An 11,728-nucleotide genomic window follows, 5' to 3' on the forward strand; every position below is an offset into this window, starting at 1 on the left:
GAAAGCTACGGAGGCATTTTATTGCCAATAGATTAGCCGCAATAGTGCAAGATAGAATGCTATATTTATTCTGTAGAATGTTTTACCATACCTGAGTAAAAAGCTCTAGAAGCTCTCTGTTTGTTTAGGATAGGAGCTGCAGTATTAACGTGGTGTGACATCACTTCCTGCCTGAGTCTCTCCCTGCTCTGGGCTCAGATTACAGTAGAAAAGGGAGGGGGCAGGGGAAGAGGAGCAAACTGAGCATGCTCTTGCCCAGGGCAATGAGGTTTAAGCTGAAGGCAGGAAGTCTGATACAGAAGTCCATGTGTACACAATAGAAGGAAAGAAATGCTGTGTTTCTTTTGACAGGGGACTCAGAGCAGCACTACTTTGGGGGTTTACTGGTATATTTAGATGTACCTTTCTGATAAGGCTTACTTAGTTTTAACCTTTCCTTCTCCTTTGAAACGTAGATGTCGTCAGTTGTCCACCATCAGCTGGACAACTGTTTCAACACATCACTGTCTCAGTACATTAAAGGTCAGGGAGAAACCGCTGTTAACAGCAATTTACAAATAACTTTGAAAGCATTGCACATGTTTAATTACTGTGCCAAACAAGGTATATGCCCAGCTTAACCATCTATGGTGCAAACAAAGCTTAATGTTCATAAACTTATAACCAGAGGGGAAAATGAAGTTTGCCTGGAAGATTAAGATTGGCCTATCTTTAGTCACACCTTAATAAGCCACACATTTTGCTACTGGAGGCCCTTTAATGCCAGAGTAACACGTTAAGTGAATGAGAGATAATAATAAGGGAGTTTGAGTAATATATTTCTGTAAAAGTTCATGTGACAGAACTTCCTCCTAAAAAGCCACAGGTATATTGTTTTGTTAAAAAGTAGACCTGCTCCATTTCTTTTTCTAATTCAGAGAAAACACGTACCTGCTTCTCTGAATGAAAGCCGGGTCAGTATACCAGCACATAGCTGAACTTTTAATCAGTTTAATAGGTAGTTGGAAGAAACAGGAAAAATATAGAAAAAGAAGGCAGGGAAATGGATAGATCTGGAAAAAGGAGCATGAAAATATTGGAGAGAAATTTAAAAGAAAATCAAAATAACTAAAAAAATTTTACAGATGAGGATAAAATAAATCCTCATTTCTAAGAAACAGCGAGAGTGGAAACAGAAAAGCATGGCAACAGTAATGTTACCTGACCTCAGTGTCATGCAGAATGACTGTGGTATCAGCAGAGCAGCTCTGCCACTACTGAATCCTCAGATGGTTGTAAGGCACTAGTACCAGACAATACTACCCTGGATGTTTCCAGTGAAAACTAAATAATCTCCACTGTGTGCCACATGAACTTGCTAGCAAAATGGTTAAATCCAGTGTGTCATTAAATACAGCTAAAACCCTTTACATAGAAGATTATCACATTTTACTAGCCTGTGAGCTTATATGACTGGGAAAATATGCTAAAGAGAAGACGACGGACTGCCTGCGTTTTGCCCCACAGTTTTTACCAGCTGCCTTAAAAACCATTTCAATAATAAAGGACCAGTATACCCCCCTTGTTCAACATGAGTGCAATGAATATTGCTTGTGTTGAACAAACCTTACCTGTTTTTTTGTTATTTCACGAGAAAAATTTTAAACTTGTCTGCACATTTTTAAAAACTGTGTGCAGGTCAGAATAAGTGCAGACTTTTGTGTTCTTGTACAAAATCCTTTGTGTACCCCACAATTTGTTGCACAGCTTAGAGGGAACAGTGCTCACAAAGATTTAGGGTAGCTTGCATTACTGTTTGCCATGTTTAGCTTTTTCATGATTAAAAGAATAGGCAAAAATGTTGGGCAAAAGCCCTATTAACATATAGCTCATGTGGAACACTGCTCTATTAACGGGAAAATGTAGCAACTTTAAAAATACACTCAACACTTAGCACATTATAATTTATATATATATTGGCTTTATTTTAAATCAGACAGGTTATTTGGAATCTCTAACAATGGCACAATAAGTGTATTTTACAAATGCGTGTCGTAACCTCATATACCACAAGCACAACAGAATACAAGATACAGACAATACAACAACTGGATGTGCTTTTCAATGGATCTTTGGTCAAGCAGCTTTGGTAAAGTTCTCACCCATCAAGAACATTACATACATAATTAAAACTTTCAAACACAGCAACCATCTATCTTTAACCTAAATATAAAGATACGGCATTGGTAAATATTTGTGTAGCTTGGGAATGAGGAAATAAAAAGTAATAAATGAATAATAGAAGAGATGTCACATGCCAACTGTCACAGACACGTGTAGATTAACTTTTAACATTGCTTGCATACTTTCTGTATGAAACGTGGGCATAATAAGGTGTCTACGTAGATATTTATTATTAGTAGTTGTATTAACACATATTCCGCAGCACCGTACAATAAATGGGCTTATATAAGGTCATATATATTGATAGGCACCTAACGGCCTGTGCCTAGAGGGCCAGCTTGCCATAATAATAATAATAAATACATTTGTTTTAGAATGGATGATAAACCCAAGATCAGGCCTGCGGTTATAGTGGAATTATTAAATGTAATTGAAACTTTTGGGATCTACACATCTGACCAGGTTGGTAAACTAGCAGATCCTATAACAAGTTGTCCATACAGATAGTGAACCAATATGGTTCTAACCCAAACATTCAGCCCTTATGTCAACTGCTGATTTACACTAAGGACCAGAGCAGAAACAAACCCCCATATGTAATAATAAAACACTATGTTTGACCAGTGGCAGGAACCAATAGCAACCAATAAAATGTTTTTTCTTTTAAACAAAGTTGACCAGTAAATTCAACATGCTGATTGGTTATTATGGGTTACTGCTCCTGGTTACTTAGTGTCTTTTATTACATAACACCCTTAAAGTGATACTGACACTAAAGAACTGCTTTTCAAAATGTTAGTGCATATTAAAAGGTTTCCTCCCACACAAATGTTATTGTGTGTACATGTGTTATAGGGACCTTAGAATATAATATCCACTGGGGCAGGCCAGGGACTGCTGCATTAATGAATAATGTAATGTGCTGCAGAATACGAAGGTACTAGCTAAATAATAATAGTCTCATAATAATCTTTGGCTTGTTAATGTAAAAATTCAGATAGCCGGATAACCTTTTGACCAGACTAGCTGCGCAACACCTGAGAAAAGCTACAACAATTACTAAAAAGCTACCAAGAAGAATGAATTAATTTGTATGCAGATAAGTCAGAATATGCAAAGATGCTCTATTTAAAGGCATTACATAAGCTTTGAAAGTGGCCATCTTCCATATCAGTGATAAACTACATGGATAAGATATTGGGGGTCAGACTTTATTTGACCCACACCATCCCACAAATTTCCAATGTAGTTTACCTTATACTATTAATTTGGGACAATCAATACATTCCCACACATTCAGGCAGTATGGGTAAAACTGCCCAACCAAATCTGGCCATGGTCACATGTTTTTTCACTCTTATTGTTAAGGCAGTAACGGACAATGCAATAATTGTCTAATAGTAATGGAGATAAAACAGTTTTTGAAAGAAATCCATGGCTCGGATATGAGACTTATCTCTACCATTACTGTAAAAAACAAGACAGATACCTGCTGACTGTTTCAATTTCATTTATGACAGCCTGGTAAGTACAAGGCAACTCATTCTCACGAACAATAAGTGGCAATAACTTTAAATTAGTTGAAGGGGTTGTTCGTTATCTTTCGGTATGATGTAGAGAGTGATATTCTGAGACAATTTGCAATTGGTATTTATTTTTTATTATTTTATATTTTATTACTATTTATTTTTATTCAACAGCTCTCAGTTTTGCTATTTAAAGGGATCCTGTCATCGGAAAACATGTTTTTTTCCAAAACGCATCAGTTAATAGTGCTACTCCACCAGAATTCTGCACTGAAATCCATTTCTCAAAAGAGCAAACAGATTTTTTTATATTCAATTTTGAAATCTGACATGGGGCTAGACATTTTGTCAATTTCCCAGCTGCCACTGGTCATGTGACTTGTGCCTGCACTTTTGGAGAGAAATGCTTGCTGGCAGGCTGCTGTTTTTCCTTCTCAATGTAACTGAAGGAGTCTCAATGGGACATGGGTTTTTACTATTGAGTGTTGTTCTTAGGTCTACAAGGCAGCTGTTATCTGGTTACCTTCCCATTGTTCTTTTGTTTGGCTGCTGCGGGGGAAAGGGAGGGGGGTGATATCACTCCAACTTGCAGTACAGCAGTAAAGAGTGATTGAAGTTTATCAGAGCACAAGTCACATGACTTGGGGCAGCTGAGAAATTGACAATATGTCTAGCCCCATGTCAAATTTCAAAATTGAATATAAAAGAATCTGTTTGCTCTTTTGAGAAATGGATTTCAGTGCAAAATTCTGCTGGAGCAGCACTATTAAATGATTCTTTTTGAAAAACATTTTTTTTCCCATGACTTACTAGTGCTATATAAACAATTATGACAATATCCAACAATAAATGACTACACAACCCCAACCAAAAATGTGAGAACTGCCCAATCAACCACTTCCAGACTCACATTCCCGGCCACCAAATACATTGGAATATAATTATGCAATATCAAAGCTACATAGATTTAGATTCGCAAATTCGCAAAGTGTTTATTATTTACTTAAAAACAGAACAAGCAATGCTCTTCAGGCCCTGCAGTAAAATACTTCATCATAGCACTACACTTGAGTCATTAAAAGTCTGTATGCAAGTTACATCTGTGACAGGTGTCATTTGCACTGCCTGTAATCAGAGCTGATTGCCTCTGACAACTGTCAAGTACACCCTGAAGCTGTCAATATCACATCTGGGCCTATGAAAGCAAGACTGGTACCATAGCAACTCAAAAGCTGGCACAAACACATACCACACAATCAAAGAATGCATTTCAAAGAATAATTACGGTATGGCACAGAGTACTCTTAAATGTACCTTAATGCTATATTATGCCCTTATTTGTATACAGTAACCTTATAAAGACAAGTGTTTATAGAAACTGCAGAAAGCTTATGCAAAAGGCCTGGAAAAGCTATTTTGGATTTTTATTTTCATTCAGGGAAATAAATAACACTTTTTCAAAATACAGTTAACACTAGTATCACACAGTGTTTCTATGCTAGATGAGAAAGGCTGATCCACTGCCTTACACCCTGAATTTAGCACACACTAATGGAGACAGTACCCTCATTTTGGTACACATATAAGGCAGATTTTGGTGAACATTTTTATGCTGAAGTAAGCCCTGTTTCTGCACTGACAGATGCTATGGGCCAGAGCTAAAAAGGATCAGAGTTTTCTTCACCAGTGTATTTACACAAGCAGAAAAAGCATCTTTTGTGAAGAAAATGTGATATATCTGGTGACACTGGAATTCAAATACACACTGAAAATCCCCTTACGTTACAAGCTGGAGAGGAAAAAATTATTATTATGTAATTTTTAGAGTGCCAACATATTGAGCAGCGCCGACATCTCACAATCACAGTAAAACTGGCTTTTGTAGAGATAAATCTCACAGGAGAATAATCTGCCATGATGAATCATCTGCAATGGTTTCCCAAAATGCTTACACATTCTCTATGGAGCATAGAGTGCAATATACAGTTTGTGGTAGTGTGGGCGAGGAAGGTTAATAATCCAGAGGCTGGAACTTTCTTGTAATAGTCACCACACTAAAGGGGAAGTTAACTGTTTCTCTTATCTGACTTTCAGGATAAAACCAGAGAAGCAGTAAATAGCATGCAGAAGTACCTACAGTATACTACATCACCCAGCATGTCCCTATTCACGTTTGTGGCAACAGCCCCAGAGTGGCAATCTGTGGATTCAAATGCCAGAAGGGCAGCTGTAAAAAGCCATAGACCGTCACTATTTTAGTGTACAGATGGAAGCTATTTGAGCCTGTGTATTTGAAATGCCAAGGCCTATTTTGAACCCTAGTCCAGACCTGCCATCCGTAAATAAAATTGCTTACATTTTTTCCCTAGGGCAGGTGCTTCAGTACATTTGACCTTTCTTATCCATCAAAAACTGCCACAGTTTAGTCTTAATCTCTACTGGGGCAGGGACGGATGATCAATTTCTGTAAAGCACTGCGTAAATGTATCAGTGCTATACAACTGACATACACTGAGCACACTGGTTATAATTGCGAACAATGAAACCTTTGAGTAAGAACAACAATTAAACCACAAAATATGATGATGTAACTAGAGTTCTGGAATCCAGCACTTACTAAATATTCAGATTAAGCTGAACCAAATCTGAGCCCTAAAGCTCCCCATAGACACGACGATTCTTCGTGTGGTTAGTGGGATTCGAACGATCGTACATCTTGCGATTTTTCGGCCGACATCTGTCAGGAAATTGAACGGCCAGGTCAAAAAATCTGTCGGCCCCAGTGCAATCTATCTATGTTTGCAGGGCCAAGCAGGCAGCTCCCCTTTGTTTTCCCGGCAAATTGGTCTTTTTAGTTGATGGTAAATTCGTACGATCGTTCTGAGAAGATTGTGGTCTCACGATGAGGATCTGAACTTTTAAAAATCTCAACATCTATGGCCAGCTTTAAGGTGGCCATAGACGCCCCGCTAATATTGTATGAAACAAACTTTTGTACAATATCCGGTGCATGTATGGTGGGAGACAAACCGACCGATATTGGCAGAACACTTGGATATCTGATCTATCGGGCTGGCTGAAAAATTTTGATCTGCCGCTTTTGAAGGCACCTGAACACCTATTGTTAATGCTGAATCATCAGATAGAGGTAGAATACTATTGTTTCTACCTGTATATCTGATGATTCAGCTCTACACGTGTGTATTGAAAGAATGATCTTTCCTGGAAAGATCTATTCCAGGAAAATCGTAAATGGAACGTCTATGGCCACCTTTATGATCACGTGACATTAAACCAGTGGACAGCTAAAGGATACCAATGAGTGAAGCAAGCACACTGTAGAGGTTAAATGTTTCAAAAGGTTTATTTGGCCCAAATACATACATACAAAGAATGGGTAACTTTTCAGGCCTACCAGGCACTTTATCAAGTTCCTTAAAAACAGTGGCCAGCTGATGTAAACCTATTTTTAGATACTCCATTTTGGTTGGGTGGGTTTCTAATTTAAAAAAAAAAAAACTAATTAGGATTTAGCAGTCAAACAAATCTTTTGAGGATGATGATTAGTAGGAGCCCAAAGATTATGGATTTTATGTATCCCTAGTCCTAACCTTAGGTCTTCACACCCTGAATATAACTGGCCTCCCAATTACATTTTGCAAGAAGCTTTGCTGAATGACAATTGTACTTCCATAAATAAAGCGCTTGAATTGCTGACAACAGAAACCAACAATACCAGCCATCTGTTGCCCACTGTCACACATCACTCCAAACAACATAAATGTATCACATTACAATCAAAGATGTTATCTTTTACCTTCAAAGCGAACTTCTCTCCAGTCTTCTTACTGAAGATCTCTAGTACCTTTCCATTGATCCCCAGTCCCAAGACCTGATTAGTAACTTTGTAGTCATCAGTTATGGCGTTCTTTTTGATTTGAAGAGAAGACTTCAGCTGCTGCTGTTGTTGTTGTTGTTGTACTGGGGTCTGGTTTAGGGCTGGAAGGTTGGGAAATGGGATGCCAGGGTTCATCATCTTAGATCCCAAATCCAAATAGTTCTACAAAGAACTGGGAAAGACAGCAGGAATCAGAATACCGAAAGAGAAGTTCGAAACAGACCTATAAACCAGTCACTTGATCGCTAAATAATTTAAGAGAGCTGTACGAGATTTTCGGAACAAGAGGAGGGCACTTTTTCAATATAGTGGACCCTATGGACAGGGCAAGGAAAGGGGATCCCAGTCGCTGTACTGCAGATGACCCTACAAGTCTACATCGGGAGCCCCAGCCCGAAATCTTTTTTAGAACGTAAGAGAAAGAACGCTACCCATTACCCAACGTTCCAGCGCGGATCACTTCCACAATAACGTCACAGCCTCGAATTCGATCTGAGTCGCCGCTCTTAAAGGGCAACACACGTTCTTAAGGAGGAAGTGCCGCAAGGGTTAGTCAGCTGTAGTGAAGTACCAGACGCGGGTACAATGAGTTCTTAGGTTTGGAACATGGTAGAGCAATTCTAAAAATGCACAAGGCTATATAGGTTGTCCTTTCTTGTCTTCTGCTGGTCTCCGGTGTTTTTGGAATGTCACGTGTTCACTACGCCTACGAAAACGTTTGTGACTTGTGAAGGTTGTACCGTAATTATGTAGTCAGAGTAGGTGACGTACAGAGTGACCAAAAGCTTCCTATTGTCCAGAGGTTTATGCTTTTCTTTCTCTCTAGTATTTTTTGGCTGTTGGGAAACACTGGTTAGTTTTACTATTGTCTAACATCTGATTTCCCTCTTATATTTACACAGTGACCGAACCTTGTGCACATTTTGCCCTCCGATTTTTGCCTGTATGTTATACACCACCTTAAACTGTAAACTCTTCAGGACAGGGACCTCCCGAGTCCCTCCTCATGCCACAAGTCGTTTAATCTCTGTTTATTTATACTTTATTGTATTTATTGTAATACTCCCTGTGTATACGTTAACATTGTAAGATTGTACAGTACTGCATATCCTTGTAGTGCTTTATAAATAAGTAATACGTACATACAGTTGCCAGTTCCATGGACTTTCTCTTTGAGAGGCTTGTGGCCATACAGAGGTAGATAAAAGTTGGCGACTTGATCCGTAAAATTAAACATAAAAAGAGGGCCGCGCTCTCATTGCATAATTTATTTATATAAAAGTAATGCACTTACATCATGTCGCAAGTTTTTCCAGCATATAAATCATAAAAACCGATACGGTGGCCCAACACGTGGCGACTTCCTCAGGGAGATGTTATATTAAAAATAAACACAAATATTTAAAAGTTCTGGACATACGCCAAGGTAAGGCGTGTAGCCAGTACACCCGCGGGGAGAATTCTTTTTGACCACGCCCATTTTATTGGCCATACCCCCTAAATACCACATCCATTTTACAAAATTTGCCAGGTTATGGAAAGTTTGAAAACATTTCTGAAGACTTTAGGGTCAGGTTTTATGTGTTACAGTTACAGTTTTGCTAATGAAGGTGGTAAAGGGGTTGGTCACCTTCAAGTTAACTTTTAGTATGTTATAGAATGGCTAATTCTAAGCAACTTTTCAATTGGTATTCATTTTTTATAGTTTTTGAATGATTTGCCATCTTCTTCTGACTCTACAGCTTTGAAAATGAGGTCAATGACCCCATCTAAAAGAACAAATGCTCTGTATAGCTACAAATGTATTGTTATTGCTACTTTTTATTATTTATTAAGGCCCTCTCCTATTTATATTTCAGTCTTTTTTAAAGACTCTATCCCTTAGCAACCAGATTGCTGAAATTGCTAACTGGAGAGCTGCAGGATAAAAAATGAAATAACTCAAAAACCCCAAATAATACAAAACGAAAACTGTTTTAGAATATCATTCTCTAGATCATACTAAAAGTTAAAGTCAGTATTACTAAATTTAAAGCCAGTAAATATTATTCATATTTCAGTCTCTTATTCAAATCGTTCGACTATTCGACCATTTGATAGTCGAAGTACTGTCTCTTTAAAAAAAACTTTGACTACCTACTTCGCCACCTAAAACTTACCGAGCACCAATGTTAGCCTATGGGGACCTTCCCCATAAGCTTTCTAAGTAATTTCTGATCGAAGGAAAATCGTTCGATCGATGGCTTAAAATCCTTCAAATTGTTCGATTTGATTTTTCCTTCGTTCGTTCAATCGAAGTATTTGCAGTAAATCCTTCGACTTCGATATTCAAAGTCGAAGGATTTTACTTCGATGGTTGAATATCGAGGGTTAATTAACCCTCGATATTCGACCCTTAGTAAATGTGCCCCCAATTGTTACCTTGTTTCTCAAATATGGTTAATGTTAACATAATTTGTATACTTAGGAGCAGATTTATCAAGGGTCAAATTGAAAATTAAAATTTTTTTTTATGGTCAAAACTGTCAAAGTCGGCCGAAAAAAGCATCACATTGTATAAATCATGTAGAATTAAGCAGGAAAATTCTGCTTAGGTGGCATTTAACTCCACAAAAATTGAGTAAAATGAGTGTGACTACGACAAACATATGCTGGAGAGGCTGTGGTCTCCCGGCGGGTAGTTTTCATATGTGGTGGAAGTGTCCAGTGGTCGTGGAATTCTGGAAAGAAATAGAAGCGTTAATACAAAAGGTATTGAAATTTCCATGCTCTATAACTCCTGCTCTAGCTCTCTTGAATATTGATATCTGTGAAATTTCTAAAGATTCTGTAGCAATACTTTCACATATACTAACAGCTGCTAGATTTACGATAGCAAGAAACTGGAAATCTCCAGTGCAACCATCTATTTATGAAGTTATAGAAAGGGTTAATAACCAGATTTATATGGAACAACTGTACTACAGATTTATTTCTAAAAAGGGGAATTCAGAAACACAATGGTTGGCTTGGTCTAACACGATGGGGATAAGGACACATCATAATACAACGTAGTTATATTAAAGAGCATAGTTTCTTATAGTAAAAAATAAGCAACAGTAGAAAAGACGGCTTTGCACAAACTTACTGTATTGCAATGTTATATTAATGTTTTTATGTCATGACACTGGTAATACTATTTCTGTGACATTATGGTAATTTATTGCTTCATCACCTATTTAACAACTGCATTATGCAGTGTGTTTTGTTTAAAACAATAAAAAGATTTTGTTAAAAAAAAAACTGTCAAAGTCGACTAGGGAGTGATTTAAATTTGATTTGAGTTTTTAAAAAACTCGAGACATCCAGGGATCAATTTTGGAGTTGTTTGCAGCCTTCGGGTTGAAGTTTTCTAATCTACGGGAGTTTTTAAAAACTCACATGAATTCAAAATTCGACCTTTGATAAATGTGCCTCCCCCTGTTTAACATGCCCGATTCAGTGGACCAAAACCCCATACATTATGGGGAACGAGATGCTCTGACCCATTTCCTTTCCTGGCACCTGCTTCATTTTTCTTTCCCCAACCTCCACTTATATAAGACATGCCAATCTATGCAAATTTTTTATAATTGCTTTTTATTGATATTGTTATGTTTATTGAAATAAACATAATGTTTGTATTTTCTTTCAGTGAGGAAAATAATAAGAAAAATAATAAGAAATAAAGCAAATTGATTCTAAAGGTTCTGACTTTGTCTCATGACAGGAGCAGCCCTGATTACAGCTGACTGGCTTTACATAACATTGTTGCACAAATGGTATGGACTTCCTGGGTTTTCTAATAACTATATTATGTAGCAATACCGCATGGAATCACTCTGGCAAAGGACATCTGACCTGATAGATTCTTTTATATGACAATATAAATACTACTTCCATGCATAGCAAAGACATGCTATTTACAAGTGAGTAACTTTAATAATTCTATGGTAAATGTAACACACTCTAAGGACAATTGACTCTAGGCATGAGGGAGAAAACCTGCCTAGAACGTGACATAACATATCATCAAAATAATATGAAAATAGTGAGTAATGTATGACAGTAGTGTTTGAAAGTAATGATTCATTCTGAAAAAGTGTGGTCTTTTTCTGCTTAA

The 11,728-nt window shown here is 37.5% G+C and overlaps 1 protein-coding gene across 2 annotated transcripts in view; it reads right to left on the bottom strand.

Annotated features, from left to right (window-relative positions):
* The window catches only part of mapkapk2.L (MAPK activated protein kinase 2 L homeolog), a 33,449-nt gene extending 25,168 nt beyond the window's left edge, over positions 1 to 8,281 (bottom strand). The window contains exons 1-2 of one of the 2 annotated variants that reach the window (XM_041580952.1): positions 8,019 to 8,281; positions 7,507 to 7,759 (exon numbers count right to left, since the gene is read on the bottom strand). In XM_041580952.1, the coding sequence (XP_041436886.1) occupies positions 7,507 to 7,725 (219 nt within the window). In that variant the 5' untranslated portion in view covers positions 7,726 to 7,759; positions 8,019 to 8,281. 2 annotated transcript variants of the gene reach the window in all.
* Positions 8,282 to 11,728: the final 3,447 nt, after the last annotated feature.

Source organism: Xenopus laevis, chromosome 2L, assembly GCF_017654675.1.
Source record: "Xenopus laevis strain J_2021 chromosome 2L, Xenopus_laevis_v10.1, whole genome shotgun sequence".
Lineage (NCBI taxonomy): Eukaryota > Metazoa > Chordata > Amphibia > Anura > Pipidae > Xenopus > Xenopus laevis.